At 34.3% G+C, this 26,255-nt stretch overlaps 1 protein-coding gene across 1 annotated transcript in view; it reads left to right on the forward strand.

Moving 5' to 3' along the window:
• Positions 1–26,255, forward strand: part of SNTG1 (syntrophin gamma 1) — a 312,845-nt gene that overhangs the window by 250,679 nt on the left and 35,911 nt on the right. The window contains exons 13-14 of the mRNA XM_066330927.1: positions 15,536–15,652; positions 19,847–19,918. Coding sequence (XP_066187024.1) covers positions 15,536–15,652; positions 19,847–19,918 — 189 coding nt within the window. The remainder of the gene's footprint in view (positions 1–15,535; positions 15,653–19,846; positions 19,919–26,255) is intronic.

Genomic DNA, 26,255 nt, shown 5'->3' on the forward strand with positions numbered 1-26,255 from the left:
CAAGTGTCACAGTGACTGTCTTGCCTGTCAATCAAGCCATTGTTCTTTGCTGCAGATGTGTTTCATCTCTATTGCATCTGAAAAGGTGAATTCCATTGCTCAGGTGAAATGACAGGACTGATAGGACAATATCTGTTCTACTGATAAACACCTGTATGAAATTCAACACATGCCTTTCTCTTTTTATTGCTAATTGCAGAGTAATATAGTAGGCTCCTTTGCTATTGTATTGGTATTTTTAAAATGCAGTGACTAAACAGAGGGTTCTTCTGAGATATGACAAGTCCTCAAAAGAAATCGAGTCTGTTTTATAAATACATTAAGAGCAGTGGTTTTCTTCTCTCTCCTTAGTGTATTTTGTTTTCTTTTTCTTTCTTCCTAATTTTGCATGGCTGTTGCATTAATTATTTCCCAGTATTCTTTTCTGTGGTACCTCAAGTAGTCATCCTGCAGCTCTTGACTGACAGTTACTGAACTTTCTGATCCAATCATACATTTGCTCTGTCACCATCTGCTGTCACAGTAAGGATCTGATCAGGTTTATTTTGAAGGCAAATCTCTGGAATGAAGCTTCTATTGTTAAATGATTATAGAAACACACAGGGGAAGCTGCGTTCTTGCTGTTAAATTAAGCAGAAGTGCACAATAGGGTGTAAATTGTGTTGGGCTAATTCCCTGCCATTGTCAGCCATCTATGGCACTCAGCATGGATTATTGCTGCATAACATATGCCCTTGAAAGGCTTATGTTGCTTATTGATACTTTATTGAGTTTTCTGCAAAATAAACTGAATCTCTCTATTTATATACATGTATCATATCGAAAAGTTTCTATGGTTGACATGAAATGTTTTTTCCTGAGCAGTTTCTCTAAGTATTTTAGAAGCTTCTGAGGCAGTCTCTGTTATAAAAACTTTACTTCTTGTGGCCAATGAAAGATTTTTCTTCCTTTTACATTGTAGTCTAGAATAGCTTTTGAACTTCATGGCATAAAAGATTTTAGAAGGGCAACACACACGGTAGATAGTTAAAGATTTTAGGCTGAGGAAACCATGTTGACATTTGAGAGGAAGGTCAGACAGCTTCCTGAAGCTAGTTGATTACCTGATGAGCTAGATAACATTCATGTCGTGAGTCACTTGATGCAGTTATTGGATAGCAATGCTTCTGTCCTGGGGCTGCATACCTTATAGCTCGTGAGAGGATGGAAGTAATTTGGACACCTGCTGGAAATTTAGATGATACAAAAGAGTGATTAGATCAAGTCCTTATTTAAATCTCAAAATATAAGTCTCAAGCTGTGCGTCAAATAATTTCTGCATGTCCAGCAAATTTAATTTTGCCTCGAGTAGAATTTAATCCTCATTTACATATTTTTCTCATTTATTTTCTTACACTTTTTTCTAGTATTAACTCATTAGTGTAACAAGTATTAGCTTTCTTTTCCATCTGCAATCTTAGTATCTCTCCCTGAAACTTTCTCTCAGTAAGGGTATTTTTTCCTGATCAAATTCAATGGCCAGATCTGTGTTGGGTGTGTGTTCATACTTTAGTCAACACAGGGGTGAATGTACTGTATCTCCACTAAAGGTTTAAATAGGGCAGGTGAATGAGGGGGCTCTAAACGCCTTTCTCCATTGTAGACCTTTCCAAGTGAGTGAAAGAAACAGACACAGCTGCACAATAAATTGATAAGTAGATTAAAAAATAATTTGTTACTTTTGGGTTTGGGAAAAACAGTTACTAGTTATTGTACATTAGTGCTCTAAATGAATAAGCAGATAAATAAATAAATGCATATGTATTAAAAATTATATATTTATGCCTATTTTTGGGTGACAGCTATGGCTTAAATGTATTTAACTGCTAAATGGGCTGCCTGATCTACTGCTTTTGAGATTAAGGTACTCTTACCAAATCCTTCACCTTGTTTGCACACTCCTGGGTATGAATTCAGGCTCTTTCTTATCCCACACATCTTGTGTGTCTTTCTGTATAGTGCCATAGCTTCAACAGTAGTCATATACCTCAACTTTTAGATTGGTGGTTAGGTTAGAAGACGAAAGATATGAATCTGATACACTGACTTTGTGGGTGCTGTATTTTCTAGGTTACAATAATAAGGGCTTTCCCTTCAGTTGCTGCCTTTTGCAACCGGGTGATCTAAATATCTTATTAATAAAACTTGATCTTGTCTGAATGCATCCTGAGGTGTTCTGAATCAGAATGCCCTAGTAGATATAATCAAATTAATAATTCTTCCTGTTTTGCCATAACAGTGTGACATAAACAAATGCTTGTTCTCCCCAGAAGCATAATTCTGTATCTACGATGAGGTCAGACAGTGAGAAACCACTGAGTTTAAATAGCAATCATTTAAATAATAAAAGAGTTGCCTTTATTGCGTCATTTTACCCTGGCTTCTATTTATAAGCATGACATGACTAAAACCCACTTTAACTCACTAAATATATTTCGATCTTGTATGTTGCCATTTACCCCTGAAATGGGATATGTAAACAGGACAGTGGAAGGGATGCCTGCAATTTAAAAGACAGATTTTCGACAAGAGTTGGATATTTATGATGTCTAAAACTGGAAAAAAAGTAGCAAACATTGAATCAAGAAAGGGCCTTTTATTCTATTTGAATTAATGTTTCCATCTTTTTCATGTATCTTTTCGTTGCATGGGATAGCTACTATCCAAACAGGCCAAAAAAGCAGGGGGACAGGAAGCTTTCAGCATTCTTGATTGGAATATATGCCTTAATGATGCATATGCCCTGTAAAAGTTCCTGAAAAGTGATAACAAAGAGAGAAGATAAGAAAAAGTGGGAGACAGTCACCATCTTGAACCTGTCTGAGTTCAAGAAGCATTTGGACAATGCTGTTCTGATGTTATTCTTAGGGGTGTTCTGTGCAGGGCCAGGAGTTAGACTTGATGATCCTGGTGGGCCCTTTCCAAATCAGTATATTCTATCATATCCACAAAAGAAATAGGTCTTCGTTTTCTTTTTTAATTTTTTTTTTGCCTTTTTTTTTTTTCCCAGTTATACTTAGAAAGATTAAGTAGAGGGGAAACTTCCTTCCTCTGGCCTTACCTTAAATAAGGAATTGTAAATATCTGTAGCTTATCAGATATGAATTTGTTCTGTCTGGTCAGATTGTAATTTTCATTGGAAGCTGAGGTTAGAAATAAAAATGTTGTAATGCTTTATTGTAATGTCTCTTTTATTGCATCAAGTGAGTGTAAAAGTTCCCAGGAATAACATTTTTAGCGTACTAGAAAGAAGGTGTTCAGTAAGCCTATACACACATTATTCCTTGGGGAACTGTGTCATCTAAAGAAATTAATTGGAATCAATGAAGCATGTACTTCAAGTATTGATTTTCTATTGGAGGACCACATGGGACCCAAAAAGGCATAAATAAAGTATCTCTAATTACAGTTTACTTCAAGAGGAGAAGTGAATAACATTTCATTTTTCTCATTATTTATTTTACACTGTGCAGATGATTGGTTCTTCAAATCATAGTTTCTGGTAGGAAAAATATTTATTCTCTTGAAGTTCTAAGAACAGTGGTTAAATAGAACTCTGTGGACTGCAGGTGGTCGGTCATTTGTCTTTTCTCTCATCACAATAGTAGTCCATGGGACCAGTGACAGAGTTGCTACATGAATTTCAGAAAATAGTTGATGTATAAAATAGTACAAAGCAATTGATAATTTATGGTTTACCTATGAATGAAGAAAAAAAATAACACTGAGAAGTATTAATCACTGAAAACATGTGAAGGTAAACTGATAAAAAATGTCCAAAAAATGTAACTAATTGCAAATGCAAAAACATCCCCTAGAAATACATAATATTGCAACACTTTTTTGTCTTTTCAAAGAGTTATATGTTCTGGTAAGGAGATACTGTTCAGTCAGCAATACCTGCTATATATTTAGCAAATTAGAAAATATTTGCTTTCAATCTTAATATTTTTGGAAGCAAAACTTAGTAAGCCTGTCATATTTTATGACACAGCAAAAAGAGATTTAGCCGTGTCAGGTCAAAAAACTTAGGAGTGGACAACTGAAAAAATTAATTGTTTATTTATTTAATAACAAACATTTTTGCTTGTTGGAATATCTCTCAGCAATGCTGGGTTGGAAAAAAACCAACCAACCAACCAAACAAGTCTACTTATGTGGAATGTGCAGGTCTAAAGGTCTGAAGAGGTGTAGATAGGTGGGCAATTCTGTGCCTGGGCTTCTTGCCTTGATGGCTCTGGTAGTGTGTAAGCGCTGAGTGACCAGAGTCACCCAAGCTGACTCAAGAGTACCCACAAAGTCCAGCAGTATCAAGATACAGCAGTGTACAGTTTCTAGCTGCTTTGTGCAAATATACATCCAGAAGTCCTGCTGCTTCCCATTATTTGTTTAACAGCCTACTGTTTGTAGTACTGGCTTAGCAGAAGCAATAGTCACTCATCACTCCAACCTATTGCTCCCACGCGCCTGCCCTGATGGCATTAGGTGGAATAATGCAGCCGCCTCTCCTTCCCCTCCTGCTGAAGTAGGCTGCTGTTCAAAACCAAACCCAGACAGTGGGAGAGAAGAGGATCTTGATCCTATTATGCAAATAGCATCCAGACATCTGAGACTGCAAAAAAAGCTTGAAAGAAAAGATGCTGTCTGTGAGAGGACTTCTGGCTAAGTATTAATTATGAGTTTACACCCATCAATTGTTAAATAATGTCCCTGAAGATCACTGTTTGCACTTCACAGGCCTTGAATATTTCACCAGGATCTCTTCTTCAATCAGACAGATGGCACCCCCAGAGGAGTTTTTGTGTTATCTTCCTGTGGGTGAAAGAGCTTGCTTGACCCTCTGTAGAACTCTATGGATAAAGAGCCTCAACATCTTACACTGAAATTTGGGCTTCATGCAGAGTACAATCTTAATTTTATGGGTTGCATCCCTCAATTTCTCATGGTAGTGTGGCACTTTATGTTAAAAAAAAAAATACTGCATGAGTGGAAGAATGCTCTCATACTGCAAAATGGGTCTCACTTGGCACTTTTTAAAGACTGAGCTTTTCCAATGAAACTGCAAAATTCATGGAAATGTGGAGATGCTAGAGACAAATCAACTACTGACAGGCATCACCCCACTGTCAAAAAATAAGTGCAACATAAGTTCAGTAAATGTTATGAAAACACTACTGCTAACTTTCTGCCACAGACTATTGGCATAGGACCAGCTGTAGAATCCTCAGGGTAGCCTAGGTTCAGTCTAAACACCAGGAAAATTAAAACTGTCTATATTATAAAAAAAACAAAACCCCATCTTGTTGATAATAAATAAGATATGGAGAGAAGCATGAAAATAATAGCATGTAGAACATATTGAACATCATGTTCTTCATTTAATCATGCCCTAACATTTATTTCTTTTTTTTAGCTTCTGAAGGGGATGTTTTAGCAGTAGTTTTCCTCTACTTTGCTTTGCTCTTTCAGAATGGGACTGCATTCTGGTTCTGTTTCTCAAGACATTTGTATTTTAATGCCACTGTTTGGAAACTGATGTTTGAAGTCATTCTGGAGTAGCTTGATGTTTCCTTCTTTCTTCATAATCCAAGAAGAATTGTATTTACTTTAAGAATGTGTAAGAATGCAAGTTATATATAATTACTTTGGTCCTTTACTAGCAACTTTATTCTTGTTTCATCTGACTTCTCACCTCCTTTTTCCCTTCCTCTTCAATCTCTACAAATCATAACCTTTTCTCCCTCTGTTTACAATTGGAAAGGGGTGATAGGACACATTTTTCATTGCTGCTTGTGAGCAATGTCTTCAATCTCAAGGGTGCTTTACCTGCAAGAAATCTGTGATAAAAATTCCTTTACGAGGTGTATTTTAAAGATGAAATCTCCAGTGAGAAACTTGATACACTGCCCCTCTGAAAGTTAGGGTAGATAAAAAATGGGGATGTTTAGAAAATCCTAGGCAGCTAGAGATGGATTATGAAATGTGAACTACCACATATGATTTGTATATAATTATTAAATACTATGAAACTATAATAAAAAAATGTGGTTTTGTTTTGTTTTGTTTTTTGGGTTTTTTTTTGGTTTTTTGTTTTTTGTTTGGTTTTTTGGGGTTTTTTTTTGTTTTTGTTTTTTTGTTTTTTTCTAAGAGCAGTAATTGAAGACTATTTTAAAACAGATTCCAGGACAGGTATGGCTGCTTTGAGATCAAAAACTCATTTATATTGGATGAATTTTAGTAGGTCATCTGGTCAGAATCCTGCTCAGAGAATAGCCTACATAAACGAGATTGCTCTGGACTTTCCCCCACCAGTTTGTGACTATCTTTAAGAGTGGGAATTTTATAACATCTCTCACCAAGAGAAGTAATTGAGTATTTTAAAGATACTAAAAGGCATCAGTGGTGCTTTGCTGCATAATTTGTTTGTGGTAGTGGTATGAAACAGTCATAGTGCGTAAATCTCTTTCTCTAGATCTATCAAAGTATCTACTCTGAACTGCAGAGTATTTATTTGTTTTTATTAAAAAAGCTTATTTTTCAAGCTTTTGTGATTGAAAGTTCAAATTCTGAAGGCAGATAAAACAGAAAAGCAGTGATCCATAACATTATTTCTATTCAGCTGCAATGGAAGATCTTTGGAACAAGTTTGTTTAAATACAGGTTTTATCTGTTCAACTGTTATTTTTTCAAAAGTAGTCTTTATTTCTTTTATAGATATATTTGAAATACATTTTCAGTTAAAGGAAGAGAAGTATAAAAATGTGGTCTGATTTTTCTAATAAAACAAAGAATTCTGTTATCTATACATGTTAAATTTATGGATTAATTTACAATTTTTTATTACATGACATGATTTGAACTGAATTTTTATTGCATTGTTCATTTTTTTATAAATAAAGAAGAATTATTAAAATTGTCTATTCAGAAATTAAGCTTAATTAAACCTATTGTTTAATGATCTTGAAAACTGTGAAATCATTAGACAAAAGATTATTTGCTATAGCAAATAAGATACAAAATTACCTTAGGGAGTATTCTTTATTGATTTGATTAAAATTTTATACCACCTATTGGGCTTTTTTTCCCTGTTAGAAACTGGCAATGGTAACATTGATTCTCCAAAGACATTGTTCTTTGCAGCAAAGATGCAGCAAAGTTTGTCATCTCTTGGTTTCCATGTTCTGAAGGAGACCTGTGTGGCCTTCAGTTTTTTCTGACTAATTCTCCACTAGAAAGGCTTCTCTTCGTTGTTATTTCCCTTCTCTCACTGAACTTTGCTTCTATACACTGAGATACAATGGCCAGGAAGTTAAATAAGAAAGTTCAACAACTAACGTTGCTTAAAAGAGGCGGCTGTCCCCATTAATAGTTGTATAACCTGATTACACCATACCCAACATCACTTGGCCGTGCATCACTTGCCATCATGTTTCTGATTGCAGCAGCCACTAATCATTGAAGGATTCCATGATATTTTTTTAGTTTTTAATTGACTCTAATAGCTGTTTAGTTATCTGCATTTCTGCTAACCTGAAACTTGAGTTCAGATAATGGTTTGGGTTGTTGTAATAGTGCAGTCCTTCCCTTGGTGCTGTGAGTTCTTAGAAATGAACAATTTTCCCTGAAGCTGCATAAATTGTTCTTTCATTACAAAAAAAGTTTACCTAACCACAAATTCACCTTTCCTAGACCTTCTTTGTAACGGCAAAATCACATTGCTGGTAAGGAAAAAAAAATGCAACCCATGTCTACTTCCTCAGTCGCACTCTCCTTTTTCAAAATATTTCATTAACTGAGAATGGATTATGAAACCTGAAAACCAGTGGGTTTATGCAGAAATCTGACTGTACTTTAAAAAAAAAAATTCACCTCTTGTTGACTTTTTACTTCTTTCAGTTACATGTATTGAATGCTTGAAAGAATTATTATATTTCTTAAAGGCAATGTAATGCTGGTTTATAACATTTAAATTTTTGGAGATTTTATTTATTTTTATTATTCTGAGATTTTATAAGTAGTAATTGTGTTCTCTGAGAGCCCTAAGAAAATCTTAAGGACAGTTTTAGATTGCAGAAGTTTTTTTTTTTTTTTTTTTTTTTTTTGATAATCAGATAGGACTGAAAATAATTGTTCCTCAGAAATAGTCAAAGACATTTTGCAAGCATTGACGGCTATTTTCATCAGTTGCCATTTAAATTATTGAGAAAGAAAATTAAAACGAATACCCATGAATAGCTTTATTCTATGGAATATTGATGTTGATTCCATGCAGTACTTAAATAAAATATTTTAAGTCTAAAAAGCTTTTGTATATTTATATATGTATGTGAACTACTAATTTTCAAGCTTTGTTCTCACAAAGGCATAAAAATATTCCTAAGCCAGATCTTGTGATGTCATTGATACCAAAAAATTAATTTCTCTCAGGTATGTTTATTTTGCTGTGCAAACAGCAACACCAGAGACTTTAAAGAAAACTTAAAGTATACTTGATTATTTTCAGGTTTATTCTGGCTTTGTGAGCACTTTGAAGTGTAAACATCCAATTCTACAGAAATGCAATTCTGATGCAATGAAAACTTACCAAAATTAATTTCAAACAACCTGTTCCCCATCATCTGTATTTTCTGTATACTCAATCATTTGGGGTTCTTCCATATGTATTGGTACTATCTCCTTTGAAGTGAGTTCAGTCAGCTCAGGATGTGAGCAAGGCAGCTACAGGAGCAGTATGACCTCACAGAAACAGCCACAGAGCCTAAATTGCACTAGTCCTGTCCAAGTTCTGCTTATCAGTCTTTTTCAGAAAAACAGAAAAAGAAATAAAAAAATTATCTGCAACCAGTCATTGAAATCTAATTGAAAGGTACTCCTGGGACAAGTTAAAAATGTTATTAAATGTTTCTGTAAATATTTCACTCGTCCTGGTACTTTAGAATGATAAATATGTCTGTTGTTTGCTCAGTGGCACCATCAAAAGTCTGAAAGACACTGTCTGATGACATGTAATATTCTGATATTTTTCTTCATTCAGCATCTTTCAGTTGTCTACCCTGAGGTGAACAAGATGAATTATGATATGTTGTTCATCAAAAGGGAGAGGTCGTGCCCTCCAGCTTGATTATTTGAAATAATTTTATTTGACCCATTTTTATTTTAGGGCATGAAAAATACATGCTGTGTACATTTAGAAGAGGAAATAAAATGCCATTAATCAAAAGATAAGTCCTAAGCCTAGTCAAGCTACTAGGCTTTAAAATAAATGATGTTTGCTTTTTTGTCACCTGAGTGCTGAGCTTGCTGTATTGCACTTTATTTATTTTAAACCCTCAAAATCCCCCAGAAATTTCATCCTGGATTAAAATTTGTAGCCTTTGTTGGGCTCGTTCCTAAATTCAGTAGGTGAAAAATGAATAGGTAGGGATTCAAATATCTGGTTGCATTAAAAACATTAAAAGGAGGGGGGAATGAAGACAGTGTGATATACAGTAATTTTTTTAGTCAGGAAATGTGTGAGACCTGCACATTTTCAAAGTGTTTGTTGAGAGCTGCTCTGTTGAGAGCATCTCAGAAGGTCTGAAGTCTCTCAGGTCAGCTGTAAAATGCCTCTGATGTCATCAGAACTGAGTGTCCTCAGAGGTAAACCTGGTAATCAAATGAGCTAGCTCAGGGATATGCTAAATTTCTTGGAAGGTGAGTTATGTGGTGGGTAAATAAGCGAAGTCTGGAAGAAGGAGAAGGCTGATTAAAGTGAAGAGGGCAGATTACTTTAGACAACACAATATTTTTTTCAACATCTGGCTACCATACCTATTTAGCAGGAAAACACCTAATGCTGTATAGAATACACACATCCCTTGTCCATTTCAGGGGGTTTGTCATGTGCTGGCTGGCTACTCTAGTTAATTTTTTAATCTTTTTTAATTACTCAGTCAATATCCTGGAAGACAGGACTAACATGAGTGGTTTTTTGTTCTGATTCCTGCTCATAATTTCACATACACTCCTGAAATTACTATAGATTGGTATCTAATACTGCAGTTTGCATCCAAATCCATCTTGTAATAGCAGCTGCATAAGGTCTTTCTTGGAAAGAGTCTGTTCTTTCTAAATGCTAATCACCTCTATTAAAATGAACAAATTCAAATTTTAATGAATTTTAAATACACGTAATTGTGCATTGACTTGAATAATTTAAGACAGGAAAAAAATCCCAACTTCTAATGTTGACATTTTGACAAAGGCACACAGTTGCCCAATTAAGGTTCAAATTGACTTTGTCATTAGAAGAATTTATTTCAATAAACAGCTACTTAGAAGTCTTAAATAAGTAAAAGGAGTGCTTTGAAATAAGCTGTGTCTATTAACATGCAGCACTGGATGAAAAACCAAATGGGTGAGACAAAATGTTTCTCTGGATTAGTAGATTGGATTGTTTCTCTGGATTGCTATAAGAGGAAGAAACCTGGAAAAGTAACACATAGTTCTTTACCTGTTTGGAAAAATTTCCTGAATCTACATGTAGTCATCATTTTTCAAACCTGTGGAGGGAGCGAAGGCATGAAGCAGTCTGTATAGTCCTGATTTCTAGCCAGGTGCGGTACATCTTACTGGGAACGTGCAAAGTTTTATCATGGGATGCTACATAATGGGATGTTACAGATGTAACATAAATTGCCATGGAGGTTTTTCAAACAGCGCTGTTAATTTTGGACAGATCTCTATGTGGGTCCAGGCGAGGTTTGTTACTGTAACCATCTGTCTTTGCTCTGATTGTGAGGTTTGGTAAGAAAGCAAATAGGCTCTGTTTTCAGTCTTTGATACCAGTTTTCATTTAACTAGATTGTAAGTGAAAAATTGTCTTCCATTATTAAGAAATACTTTCTGTTTTCTCTGACACTATTTACTTTAAGATCTGATAATATTTCCTCAATTTTTGTGTAGTCATTTCAAAAATAAAACAAGACAAAGCCAGATGAAAAACCTATACTTGACCTTAGTCTGGTAGCAAGATGACAATGTGAGTTCTTACACAGAGAAAATTAAGCTGTGAGATACAATACAAGTGCACTCTTAGATTGAATAATCTGTTTTTAGTTAAATGGTTCAAAAATATGAAGGTAATCTTTAGAGCTGTCGGCGATAGTTCTGAAGTTTTACTGGACTTTCTTTTAATGAGCAAGATAAAAAATTATTCACAGAAATTAAAAAAAGACTATGTAAAGTTTAGCAGACTTTTCACAAACCTAAAAATTAGGATAGGAGACGTTTTAACTACATTTACAATAGGGCAAATTTTTCCTAACATCCATTCAAAATTCTATGTGATTAGTTCTTCGGTTGATTTGAAAAAATATTTTTTACTCAGTGTAAAACTCCTAAGCGTTTTTCTAAGCCAATTTCTAAGCAGAATTGTTTTTGCCAGTGATCGCATTATGACTATCCTTTTTCTTCCATTTTTTTCCCATATTTCTGGTGTGTTTTTTTAAATCTTTTTTCTGCTAACAATTGACTATAATGATTTTTTTAGACTATAAAGAAAATTATTTTTAAAAGTACAGAGAAAAATATATTTAAACCAGGGTGGAGAGCATTATCTGGGTTTCTCATCCCTCATTACTTTCCCTCTGTGTTGTCTGACATATTTTTTTGTCTTTTAATTCCATGTTCATCCTGTTGCCCTACAGTACAGTTTCCCATAATGTAAGTATGAGTATCAGACTTGCAAGATGAAAAGCTGTCAGTGCATCTGTTCTGATCTTTGAATTGCCTCACTTTTATGATGTCGCATACATATTACATTTAATTTTTGGGAAATTTTCTTTTATTTTTGTATTACTATTCTTCCTAAAATATAATGAAATCTGTGTAAAAACTCTGAAAATGTCTCTCTGATACTCAAGGCTATTTAAGTAATTTTTAGCAATATATTGGACTGATATAAAATATGGCCATTTATCTTGCTTGATTAGGATGTCTGTGTGATTTAAGAACATATTAAATTACAAGATTATGGATTTTTGACTGAAGAAATTGTCCTGTTTCATTTATCATTTCAATATAGATTTTTTTAAACTGTCCATGATTCAACTCATAGACCATAATGACTTATTGAATCTTTGTTACTGAACTAGAAGCCACTAAGTTAACTAATTTGTGTCACCACTTTATTTTGAAGAATGAGCTGCTTGAGGTAAGTTAGAAACCAGGACTGCAAAAAATTTCTTTCAAGTGGAATGTGAATCATAAATAAAATCTGTTTTCACCACCCTGCCACATTTGTTGATAACAATCAACAGTTTTATAGGGAGTCAAAAAACTTGATAAGATTAAAACCCAACTAGACCTTTTTAATTTATAAAGAAGCATGTTATGCACAATTTGTAATTAACATTTATATTCATTCATCGTGTGTCTCTGCTAAGCATTTATTTTCAGAAATGAAATTTCTGAAATTTCATAATCTCATGAAATGCCATATGTGCCAAGTCCACATGTGCAGCTACACTGAAATATGGTCCAAAACTCTTAGTCATATACATATTCATCCAATATTTCAGTTCATACATATGTATGAACTATTAATTTTTTAGGTTACAATCCCTTTCCAGTAAATATGTTTCTCTACGTTTTTATAGGTCAAAGCTTTTTTAGAGGTCAAAATGTTTCCCAGTAACAGAAATGTTTCAGAAATGTCATCTATTTTACCTCAGAAGTGAAAATTTCAACAGTTTCTCGTCTTCATTGTATAAAAAAATCGCAGTCTTTTCCCACATATTTAGTATGTTTAGACAAACTGAGATCACAACAGGAGCTTCAAAGTTAGCATAGTTCTCAGAGTTATCTATTAAAATAGTCATCAAGTATTTGCTTAGCTTTGCCTTGTTTTCCAGAATACAGACTGTGCTATTTTAATCCACACATGGATATGCACATGCACTCAAACAGATTTGTAAATATTCCTAATTATAATCATACAGCCTTTGCTTGACAGTTCCTCTCTCTGTGAATAGTAGTTACTGAGTCTGAAGGAAAAACACTTTTCTGTTAATAAAACTTTTGGTACAGCAAGTCTGGAAAATCAGTCTAATTTTTCCTCATGATCTACAGAGGCAAGGGAGAAATATCTAAGGGAGCAATTGCCTTAAATTTCATGGCTACTTTAGTATTGAGTCAATCAAATGTGGAATATCAATACATCTGCACAGCATGACTGACTGTATTCTGTTATTGTGATGAATAGTAGATGTAGAAATATGAAAGAGAGAAACACAAAGAAGGGATTACATAGTGTTACAGTGATATTAAATATCATCAGGCAAGATGATCTCTTACTGTGTGTCCAATTTAAATGAAGCAAATCAAGATGAAACCAAATGAATTAAATTGAATTAATTTTGAAGCATAGATGTCTCAATTCCTAGAAATTAGAGATCACATATTTTCTTTCAGTTGTAGAGAGAAAAAAATGTGCCAAACTTCTGTACATAGTAGTACCATTTCTTTATACTTGTAGACCTCTTCTGTGTAACCCACCTCAGTCACTGAGATTTAGAGACTGCAGTCAAGTTGGAGGGATGAGGATCTTATTTATGGATAGCATATGAAACAGCAGAAATGAAATTTGGATAAACATTGAATTGAAATAATTTAAAAGTTCTCTTACTTTACCAGTTAGTTGTTTGCTTGTTTTTGGTGGTGTTTTTTTTTGTTTGTTTGGTTGGTTTTTTTTGTTGTTTTTTTTTTTTTTTTTTTTTTTTTTTCTTTCTGAATAATTCTTCATTCGGGAATGAATGAGATTTCAGAGAACATGGCTTTTTAGTTATTGCATAACAATAGAGTGATTAGCAATCTTTTTTGATGGTTGAATATTGTGGTGTAGATCTATCTTCTTTTTGACTTTTATAGACTTAGTTAGTCGTCAAACGAGCAGATACTTCAACATATGTTCTTCATTGAACCTGAGACTATATGACAGTTTTAGTGTTTGATATTGACAAAATAATTAAGTATTGAGGGGTCGCTGTAGTATGAGAAAAATAGACCTTCTCCCTATCTCTGGTTATAGGCCATAAAATATCCAAAAAAATGTGGCAGTTAAGAGAGAGACCAGTAGTATTGATTTCTTACAAGGGGATTTTGAAAAAGTTAATAACTTCCAGTATGTTACGAAAAAAAGTATAACCTCCCCATCCCCCCCAAAAAAAAAAAAAAAAAAAAGAAGAAAAAGAAAAACAATAGACCCGCTATTTATTTTCATGCATATTCCATGAAGAAATGTTGCTGAAAATTCTCTGCCCAAATGTAAAAAAATAAACTAGTGCAGATTTCTTTTCAAGTACTCAGCATACAAAATCTGGGAGGATAAAAGGTGCAGTAAAAACTTTCAAATTAGGGACATTCATACCATTCATACCAGGTGCATTTACAAATTTGTTGACTTGTTCACCTTTTCCTTACATAATTATTACCATTTTCCTTACATGGTTATTAGTGACATTAAAGGCAGAGAATTTCCCATACTTTCTTTGTTAGTGTAGAAATAAATTTCTCAGATACATTTAAGAATAAATCTATCCCATTAGCAGCACTGTATGAAATACAAGTTGAAGTATTTTCTGTAGCAGTAGTGTACCAGTGCACACTGGAAGCTGTATTTTATTACTAATGGCATGGTTATAAATCAAATGTTCCATGATGTGCCTACTCCTTGTTCAGTAGTTCTCCAGAAGCTGGCATAGTGTTGACTCATGGTCTTCCACTCTTCCAGGATTTGATATTAAATAACTCAAACTCAATGGGATATGTAGGAAATTGCATCCTAAAGTGAGTTGGAATAAGTTCTAGTTCAAAACATCTGTGTCAGAAGATCAGCAGGTGGTGATAAGGGTCTACAGGATTCTGGTTACTTCTTAGCTGAAGTCTGTTCAAAGTAGTGAAAAAGTCTGCTTTTCTCCTATTTCTGCTAGTAGTACAGTCTACTACTCTCATTTTTCTAAGCAAAAAGGTTCAAAAGCCCTACTAAGAGATTTTCATAGAGTAAAAAAACCCAATTAATTGACATTAATTGGAAATGAAATTTGTAACATCATATTGCTTAATGCGTAACTGTGAACTTGGATGTGGAGGCTGATCTGTGTCAATGTGTAATAGTGGTTGCTTGATTTAGGATTCCTGATTGGTGGTTCCTTACACTTCCCTTGCATTAAATTTCACTGACCTGAACTGGCAGCAAATATGTAGAATACACCTTTTACATCTCTGGATTATGTGGTTTACTTTTTGTGTTGTTGCTGGTACAATAAGTATTTCTTCTAATGTTTTTGCATTGTCCTAACAGGCATCCTTTATAAAAACTGTCAATGTACCGTACTGTGGCGGGGGTTCAAGGTTTGCAGTTATGTTAAATTTGACTGACATCAGTTCACGCATGTAAAATACTTGCAACACAAGAAAATTTCTGAGAAATTGTCAACACTGTTGATTTTTTTGTCAGATAGTCTACATGGGCTGGACGGAAGAACGGGAACAAGACTCCCTTCAGGACCGAATGTACACACCAAAGTTTCTAGCACTGAGGGGATCTTCTCTGTATAAATTTATAGCACCTCCAGTAAGTATGTTTCTTATGCTTAGTGGGAATAAATGCTATTAAAATAATGTAATGTAATGTGTAAAAGCAATGAGCTACCACTCTTTGGGCTAGCAGGACTGTAACTAACAGCACTGAAAAGTTGCAGGGCGTGTGGTGTAGAAGTGAGAGAAAGCAGCTCTTCATCAGATGATTTGGTATCTAGCAAGAATTTATTTTCCCTCACTTAAATGAACGCTTAGAAAAATATAAGAGAAACCTGCTCATGTTAAAAAGGAGCTTTTAATTTTCCTTTGGCAAACAGAACAGGCCTGGAGCAAGATGGTTAGATTTAAACTGAACAATCATTCTAGTCAATCGTTCTAGTCAAACTGCTGAGATTTGGGGAAATATCTAAGCTTTTCAGGTGCTGTGGGGATGGCAATATGTCTCTGTTTAGATTCCATCCTGAATGTGACAGTTTTGCTTCTTGAGAGGACTAAAAGGAAGGTAAGGAATCAAATGAAATTGTTTAAGTTAAATATATTAATTGGAATCTCACTGGGAACACTGGGCAAAATTTTAGCACTTGTCTTATGTTCAGCAATTTATTCTCACAGTTTTATGGTACATCTAAGCTGCAGTAAAGATCCTCTAGCTAACTTTTATGCCAGTTGCTAAGGAGACAGTAGCAGTCCCATGCCTTCAGCAGGAAGAGTCATGTGGATTAAATTTTACTGTTTATTGGGTGACCTTTCTGACTGCTGCTAAATCCTGTGTTTGTCAGATCCAGGCTGTAGCTCCTTCCTGCCTGAAACAGAATCACAGAATAGTTTGGGTTGAAAGGGAACTTTAAAGGTCATCTAGTCCAACCTCCCTACAGCAAGCAGGGACACTTTCAACTGGACAGGTTGCTCAGAGGCTGTCTGACCTGGTCTTGAATGTTTGCAGAGATAGGGCATCTACCACCTCTTGGGGCAACCTCTTCCTGAGGTAGTTCAAAGCCATCTTGCAAATCTTTAGATTGAGCATCAGTAACTATTGATGTTTGTTTAGCGAAGAGTTTAAAAACATGTGAAAGGCATGGGGAATGGAAGTATGGACTGAAAACTTCATGTGTTCAATGTTTGTAGGCTAATTCATGGGTGTGAGATTTTGGCTCTCTCAGGTCTACTAATGGGAGATTGGCTTTTTTTGGTGGATATTTTTCAGGATGAGATTAAAATCTCAGATTATGCTAACAAACACCTTGATTTAAAACCAGCTCTCCTGTCTTTGCCAGATCTACTTGAGCATTTGCTGCCTGTCAAGTAAAACCAACTCCATTCTGCATCCTAGATAGAATCAGAATCAATTATGAGAAATTCTGTTCAATACAAAAGAGGAAGATTGTTTCTTTTTTAAGAGCTATGGAAGAGATGACAAGCCTTTTCACTTAAGAATCATAAATTTATGGGAATAATATACTTGTAGGGGGGAAATGTCTGATGGGGAGTGATTAATAGGTGTGAAAGGAACATGTTAATATGAAGAATCTGAACCATGGTGATGTGAATAAGTAAAATTTTGGCAAGCTGCTGTTGAATAAGACAAGAAATCCATCCTCCTGTTTTACAGCTCTTGTTTCAGCTCAGCTGCAAGCACAAAATGAATCTGTATTGCCAGATTCTGGTTCCTAGTCTAAAATAGAAAAACTGTTCAAACACAGAGAAAAATATTTTCTCTGCATGGAGTAGGAGGGAAGCAGAATGATAAGCATGCTTTTTTTAGGACAGAGAGAAAGTTCCTACAGAGCTGCCTTAAAGACATAGAATCATAGAATGTTTGGGTTAGAAAGGACATTAAAGATCATCCCGTTCCAACATGCAATGTATATAATAATTACATACTTCTAAAATCCTATTTTATATATGCAGATTTTTACACATACAATTACATTTGCTCTTCTGCAGGTTTGTCTCTTCCAGGGATTAGAAAATATTATGAACAAAGTTTCAATGACACTTCCAGAGCTTTTTTTTTTTAGGAGATATATAAAGTGTAGTTAAAATAAAAACTGTTTTAATTATATGTGCAGCATAAACTACTTGGACAAAGTTGTTTTCTGAAAAGAGATGTCCTGCAAGCTTTTTTAACCAGAAAATCAAACAAAGTATTTCCCCATTCTCTGCCAAAGTCTCACAATTTAGGGAAGCATGTGTTTCAATGATGTCTATCAACTGCCTCCCCTGCCTTGTTTTTTATTTGTTTGATAAAAAGTACTTCTACTTCCCATGCTCAGATAAAGGAGCAATCCTAGTCTTTCTTATTTGCATTGTTAAAATTTTAAAGAAAATTACTTCTTTCCTATTATTTTATCTATTATTTTCTGGTACATTCCTTCTTTAGAATTATTATTGTGTCAAGTCTGGTGGGTTTCAATTTCTTTCAATTTGTAATTGGAAATTTACTTGAGAAAGAGCCACTAACACCCTTTCTTTTGTACTCAGTATTTTAAGTTAAAACATTAAAAGTGAATGATGCAGCAATTTCTATGGGTGTCTTAATTCTACAATTGCTTTTGCTTTGCACAAATCTTTATACAGAAAGAGTTTTGGTTTGACCTGAAAAGAAGTCCCTTTACAGGTACAAACAAAAGCAGGAAATCAGGGGAGAGGAGGCAGCTCTGATATTTTCCCCAAAAGTATGGAGGAGGTTATTGTAAATTTTAAACATAGCTCCAAATGACTTTGTGCTTCAACAGCAATAATAATGACTTTTCCTCATGGCACAATATGACTTCATCTGATGGATTGGGTATTGTGGGCTCAGTGGGACTGTAGCAAGACTCCTCTCCCCATTTTTCTGTTCATGGTGAGAAATTTATCTTTTTGTCCATCAGAGAAAGAGTAACTTTGTGGTTTAATAACCACAGTTCAAGAATTTGACAATAATTGCAAATAAAGAAAACTCTAATAGGAGGGGAACTATATCACTGTGGTTTTGAACTTTTTATTCCTGCCTGTGATTTCCTTAAAGGACTTTTCATTACAGTAATGTTTTAACTAAAAAATTAGAGATAAGATTTTCTCATACAATATCAAAATAATTTTGATCTATTCGTGATTATTTTCTCTTTACGTAAGAGATAAATTGAGCTCATATAATATTTTGTTCCTTGGTCTCTGGAATCTATTTTATTAAACATTTTTCAAAGAGTTTATCTTGAGTCTTGTAGAAGCAGTAACATATGTTTTCTTCAACCTCTTCATTGTGCCTAACAAATTTAATGATACAGCTCTCTTCCTTTGGATATAGGCCACTGTCCAAAGTGCCTTACCAGTTAGATAACTATTCTTTCATTTATAACCTCAATTTCATTATATTATGTGACTTCTTCTGTATTTTTAGACTTTCAATATGCCCCTGTTTTCTGCTTGCATTTTCCTTGGAAATTTCATACACTGTTATGGTATTGCCTTAACTCTTCCCTTACTGAATATATTCATCTATCCCTTTCTATCTCATTTAAGTTTTAGCTCCTTCCCTTCCATGATTTAACTTAATTCTTTTATATATGCATTTTCTATGTGAAACAGTTGCCTAAAATGCAGTTAAAAACAGTTGTGAAATCCCAAAACAAAGAGGGAAAAAAAGACTATTTAAATATTAGTTTGTTAGAATTTAGGAGTAGATTGATCTTAGTAACAAAAAGAAAAAGTGAATGCCTGTGTTGGCTTATGCTTTGTTTTCCCCCTGGATTTCAAAGCATGTGGGTTAAGTGTCTGGGACATTGCAAGGTTGGAGATTGGTTTATGGATTTGCAAACACTGCTGGTGATGAAGAGCAAATAGTGACATGCAATTATAAGGAGGAAAGTGGTGAGAAACACATTTTCTAATAGACAGGGCCCTGTCTCTGTGAGAGGAATTTAAGGGCTGGATCCTCTCAGGGTCTCACTGCAACCCCTGCAAATTCCCAGGGGAAATATCATCATTTTGCACAGAGCAGGCTGCATGCAAAGGAACTGCTCTGGAAGGACAGGGAGGACGTCTCCTAAGCATTGCCTGAATGGAACAGTCTGGTCCTTGCTAGTTGTTGCTTTGAGGCAGTGCTTGGTCTTCCTGAATATATTTTAATCAATGTAAATAGTTTAGGGAATTTATTTTTCATTAATAAACTTAATTCTTGAAACCAACAGAAATAACTTAATTTCTTTTTTTTTTATTTATTTTGTGTTTTGTTTGTTTTTTAAAGGTCACAACCTGGGATTGGACACGAGCTGAGAAAACATTTTCAGTTTATGAGATAATGTGCAAAATTCTCAAGGTATGATAAAAAAATATAAAATAAATTGCCACTTTGAAAGACAAGAGCATAACATTAACTACCTTGCAGAAAGAAATCTATTTTTTTCCCTTTAAAATCAAATATCAGAAGTACTGGTGTCAGTAGGTACAGAATCGAACTTGAAGGCATGGCAAAATTGGAAATAAACTGATTTTGACTAGAAAACTGTCTTATTTCTCTATTATGCTGTATGGGATTTACAGCTTCACTTTAATGTCACATTTAACTAGTGTAACATTTTTTTTTTCTAATGGAAGGCTTAAAGAAACAGTGATCAGTTTGATTGTTTTCAAATATGTTGATAGAACAAATAGTAGCTGCAATGTGTGATTTCACTAGGACTGAGGGCAGAGTCTTTAAATTATGCACTACCATTCTGAAAATTTTGTCTTATTTTTTCCATTTTCTTCAGTCTGCCTGAAGTTAAATAAATGGGAAGAGATGATGATACATGTTTAAATAGTTAAAATTATGAGTAGCAAATTAGATAAGACCATTATTGTACATTGTTTTTAATTTTTAATTCCAAATTCAATCAGAATTATTTTATCTGGTCTTTTCTCTGTTTTAAAACCAGTGAAAAACAGATGCTCAGAATTTCTCAAATGAGAAGGAGAAGAGATGCTTTTTTCTATTCATGTGAAGTGCTTTCTGGTTTATGTTGGTTTTGGGGGTTTTTGGGTCCAAATTATATAGAAGGTAATTTTAGCAGTTTTGTAGTTTTATCTAGGCAGAGGCAGACTAGTATCAAAAAGAAATATGAAAATACTATACTTTTAAAACTGTTTCCCACTGGGAAGACCTTTTACTGACACAAATGGTACATTTCTTAAGTTTTGTAGGTTACATAGATGCACTGTATTTTCCTTAGGGAGGCAGATTAGAGTTGGAATGGCTCAATAAAATAAAAAAGTTTTTACGTTTGAGACTTCAAAAGAAAAGAAACAAAACATAGCCAAGCTTATAGTCTGGAAAAGTCATCTTTGCTAGCAATCCTAACAGAGAAGTGAAAAGTTTTCTTTTACTGCTGTACTGGCTGTGAGATCTGGAGTGTTCATCAAGGAGTGGAACATCCCAAATGCAAAATATCCCATCACTGTGGTGTGTGCTTCAATTACTGAGTGTGTGGAAATATTTGCTCTTTAGAAGTGCTCGTGTAGGACAAGGAGAAACAGGACAAGCTGTTCACTCTGTGAAGGCATTGCACTGAGGGTGTAAATGAAAAGTGCTCTAAGAACACAGTCAGACTTTGAAAGAGTTGAAAAATACCACTTCTTACGTAGACTTTTTCCCCTACTCTCTTTGGTAAACTCTGATTGCTTCAGGCCTTAGGCTTAATGCAATAAGCATCAAGGTAGTTCTTCTTTGTCAGAGAACTAGGTGCTTTGGAGCCAGGATGACTCCTCCTTATGACTTATCCAAAGATTTTTTTTATACTCTTTGAACAGAAATTTTTGTATTAGATTTATATATTATATTATTATATTTTATACTCTTTGTGAGTACTGAATGTGTGCCATATAATTTTTTATATTCCTTCTTTTCTTTTAGCCATTAGGCTTTGTTGATACTTTTCTTAATTCACGTGCAATTTTAGCCATTTTTCTTCTCCCCCCTTTGTTCTGTGTCTCCTGTGTGCCAATACATTGTTTTTTGGTTTTTTTGGGGTTTTTTATTTCTCAGTCATTTAGCAGAAGTTATGTCAGCCAAGGAGACAGTCCACAAAGCAGTAAAACCTAAGCCAGTGGCTTCCTGGACTGTTGTGTAGAAGCACAGAAAGTGTACCAATATGCTGGGGTTTTTTTGTTATCCAGCCCTCCAAAGTGTCTGTGAAGTGTAAATCTTCCAGCCTTGGTCTGTATTAACAGAGAGGCAATTCCAGCATAAGTAATATAGGAATATAACTTATGTGTTTCTTTATCACTTTATTTATATTCAGGTATCCATTTATTGCCTGTAAACATGGCCAGGCTTATAAAACGCTGAAATGTTTCAAATAGGTTCTTTAGCTGACAAAAACCTGTAAATAATAAAAACTGGAAGTGGAAAAATCATTGCAATGGAATTGCAACTTCTGACATTGAAGCATTAATCTTTACCATATTCGAGTTTTCTACAGCAGGTGCTATAGAACTTAACTATGGTTTCACTAAATATAAAAGCAAATAAAACCAAGAAAAACAACTTCCCATTACAGTACTGCATTGAACATCTGTAGAAACTCAAGGTTTTGTTCAGCTTTTATGCCAGCATCTTAAAAATCTCCATTTAAGAAATGTGTGGTTTTTAAACCCATTTGAACAAGCCCCATGGATATTACTGAACCAGAGGCCACATAAAAAAAAGTTACTCTGGTGTTTTGTGATCACCTTCAAACTTCTTCCCTTCTATAGTACCTCGAATGCTGCTTTTGTTATGAATCTATTTCACTTGGAGAATGACACAGCTTCTCTGGCTAATATTCACTTCAAGTAGAAGGACTTGCAGGTAGGCTGTGCTAACCTTTGTATGACTCAGCTCAGGAGTGAGAAGTAGTGCTTTGGAGTTAAGTGTTATCATTAACTAAGCAGAGTGTGTCTGCATTACATGGCTTGCTTACATTTGAATGAGGTATTCAAAAAAAAAAAATTGTCCACATTTAGATTTGCATTCATTAGGGTACAACTGTCACCCAAGGTAGCTGGTGTTTTCTCTTTTCTCCTGGCAATTTCATAACTGTCCCTCGTGCCACAAAGACAGGGCTTTACTTAATATGTCTGTAAGTATTTTTTCTCCATTTTCCACTCCTCGATTGTGGCTAAATTTCTGATGAACTTAACAAGAGCAGTCTGGATTAGATAGACTTTTTACCCTAAGTTTTTCTCTTTAAATGAAATTGTAATTTTCCTCAGTTTGAGGAATTTCTCTAAGTTTCTCTTCACAACACAAGTACTAGAGTGGAGAATATGAACTCCCAGATCCTACTGAATCCATATTAATATTTTAGTGCTTCAGGATGAGAGAATAATTCCTCTTCTGGTAACAGTAAAAATATGAAAACAGTAAATAAATATTAATGTCTATGCACAATACTTTTTCTACTACAAAGTACTTAACTGATTTAATCTTCCAGAAGACTATATCATCCAAAGATGTTAAATAAAACCCAAAACTTGTCTGCCACCATGACCAATGTTTTCTTTCTATTTACTTGCATGTGTTTAGTGTTTTTTTTTCCTTTAGTATCCTTTCCAAATAGTATAGAACACTGGGATGCCATTTTCAATTGTCACAGTTGCCTTAGTCTCAAGCAGCTGAAAAGCAGAATGTTCTGCATCTTATTCAGAGATGTCAAAGATTATTATGTGATTTATAGCTAGTGGATTCATATTTATAATACTCATAAAATAAATCACTATTTTGTTATAACTTTTTATTTTTTTTCTTTTATTTTTTGGATCAGATTATGAGGAGAAGAAAGCAGAAGAAAGGCATTAAGTCTTTATTCTAATTTGATTAATTTTATTAGGACCTTCTAAATAACCAGGAAGGCCCCTAAAATTTGAAGCATGAAAAATGGACTTTAAAAAGCAGTCTTTTCACTGTGTGAAATCCTGTTTTATTGACAGAAATTCAGCAAAAGATCGTGGGTCCCCTAATTCAGTATTTACAATTTTATATAGTGAAAAAATAGAAAAGAAAAAAACCCCAAACCCTCATAACCACTTTCATACACTACCATAACAATAATGTAATATAAAAAAGGTTCTGTATAGAGTTTACAAACTACCGGATTAAAATACATATCATATAAATTAAGCTCTTCCTTGTCCAGATTTGGAGGATGAAATAATAATTTTTGACAGGAAACCTCAATAAAGAAGGCTGAGTACAAGAATCACATTTTAATTTAATTGATTTAAATTAGTCATTGTGAAATAATGGCAAACAGCAGTGGGCTATGTTTGATGCAAAAGGAGCATTTATTGAGATGCAAATAACTTAAGACCTGGAGGCATAAATGCATAAATTGGTGAGCATATGAAATAATTTATTAAAAATTCAATAGCTCTGTTGATTAAGGGGTGGAAGCAGAGAGAAAACAAGGCACTGAAGAACTCTTTAACCCTAAAAATAAGCAGGTAAAAAGAAATTGAGTAGAAATTAAAGTCAGGTGAGTTAAAATGGCAAACTGTAAAAGCTGTGCTGATTAGTCAGTGAAAGGTACCAGTAAGAAGATGATAGCATTTAAACCTATCTCTTCTTTCTTGTTTTTTTTAATCACAAGTTTATTCAAAGTTTATTCAGACTAATGCTAATAGGACAGTGGCACTAGCCTGTGGATGAAAATCTGTGATCCATGTTAGGAAATTTGTCAGGCAAGGTAATGTAATATTACCACTTCTGACATAAAAATGTATCTATGAGTCATTTTAAATAGAACTACTGGAAAAATTTGCTATCAATAAATATTTCTAAATTATTCTCCCAGAAGCTTATTTCACCTTATCCTTTATTTTGAGGAGTAAAGCCCCATTAACAGCCAGCTAATTTTAGTCTTGCCACTGAACAATATTCAATATTCTAGAAAAACAGGTAATTCTATCACTAACTTCAGAAAGGCAGGTGGCCTTATCCTGTTCAGTATTTCAAAGCTGATTTAACTGTGTGTTTTTGCTACCTCTTGATACATAGTTTTAACATGTGTGTTTTGAGAGTGTATGAATGTGTATGTGTGCATAATTTAACAAGATTTAAATACCTTAGATAAATTTGTAAATAATTCTAATATTTAAACAATTTTTCCATATGGGAGTAGGAAAAAGTTTGTTATATTTTTCAGGTAAATTATGAAGAATAACATAAGAAATTGCACTTCTCTATCTTTTTTTGCTTCAGTTACTTATGTTCTTCAGCTCACCCAAACATCTTTTAATTGTGACAAAATGCTTTCTATAGTTCAGTCACCTACCTCCTATCTTCAGTGTCATACAAAAACATTTGGAGATTCACATTTAGAACATAAAGCTTTATTCAGCATAAAACAAGAAACATATTCAAGTGTCAGATCAGCTCTGAAATGAAATGTGAGGATGACTGTGGAAGGCAGTCTATGCTGGCAACACGTCAAGGTAGTGAATCACTGGTGTTATAGTTAGTACCATTCATATCAGTGCAGCTATAATTTTCTTGCTATATTAATCAGGACCAACTTGATGTCTGAGAAGACTTGTGATTCCTTCCTTATTTTAGCCGTTAGTATGTGTAAAATGCTCAAACATAGTGATGTTAATTTTTCGCACTTAAATTGCCTTTGATTATGCTGTCCATTTCCAGTAAGTCAGGTATGGGAAAGGAATGATATAAAAAGGATAGGAAACTACTGACAGCGTTAATATATTCAGATAAATTAAAAATAAATAAAAATAAACATATAAAGTGCAAGTAGAGAACATATTTTGAGGTCTGTCAATCATATGGTTTGCTCAATGATGAGATTTGCATACTGATGTGATTCCACTAAAATACTTAACACTCAAAATGCTTAAGAGGCAGAAGTAATGAATCCCTTGTATGAATAAGTTAATGCTGCATCCAAGCAATTTAAGATTTTCAGCCAGGGTTTAGCGAGGTGCCAGTTCTTGGAAAGAATGCTGAATTGTTGAGTATTTCAATTTAAAACAATTGAGGTAATTTTCAGTCTTTGGTTTACCTTCCGTACTACATTTAAGAGTATCTAATGTTTCCACAGAAAAGAGGATCTGTTTCCCCTTTAAACAGAATTACAGTTGTCTTCTAAGATAAGAAAAATAGTAATAGTCGTAAATATCTCCATGTCCACTGCCATCAAGGCTAACACTAAGTTGGCTTCAGTTTGGCCATAAAGAAAACTTCTGTATTGAAATAGAGCTCCTGACAAGGCCACTGAATTTCCATCACTGGATCCTTGTAAGTGTAAGCTGATGTGTGGCTGGTCCTACCATGCATAGAGATAGGCACTAGACTTCTGCACCTCTGGCCAGAAAACTATGTTTTCTGTGATTCTGTATGTGATTTCAGTTCATTTCTCCTCAACATGTACATAGTTATACAATCCCTAATCCGTGTTAATCTGGATAAATTTAATGTGTGTTAAGGGTGTTGATGTGGCTGTAACTCTGCAGCACCATGTAAGAGTCTTTCCTGAAAGCAAAGAGGCAGTGTTATTACGTGTGAGACAACTGCCACTGTATGAAGGCTTGTTCAATTTTTGTTTGGTTCAGAAAGGAAGGACAAACAATATTTGAAATGTAAACTTATTAAACAAGGCTTTTCATGTTTCCTGTTAACTTTAGAG

Source organism: Sylvia atricapilla, chromosome 1 (genome assembly GCF_009819655.1).
Source record: "Sylvia atricapilla isolate bSylAtr1 chromosome 1, bSylAtr1.pri, whole genome shotgun sequence".
Classification (NCBI taxonomy): Eukaryota; Metazoa; Chordata; class Aves; order Passeriformes; family Sylviidae; genus Sylvia; species Sylvia atricapilla.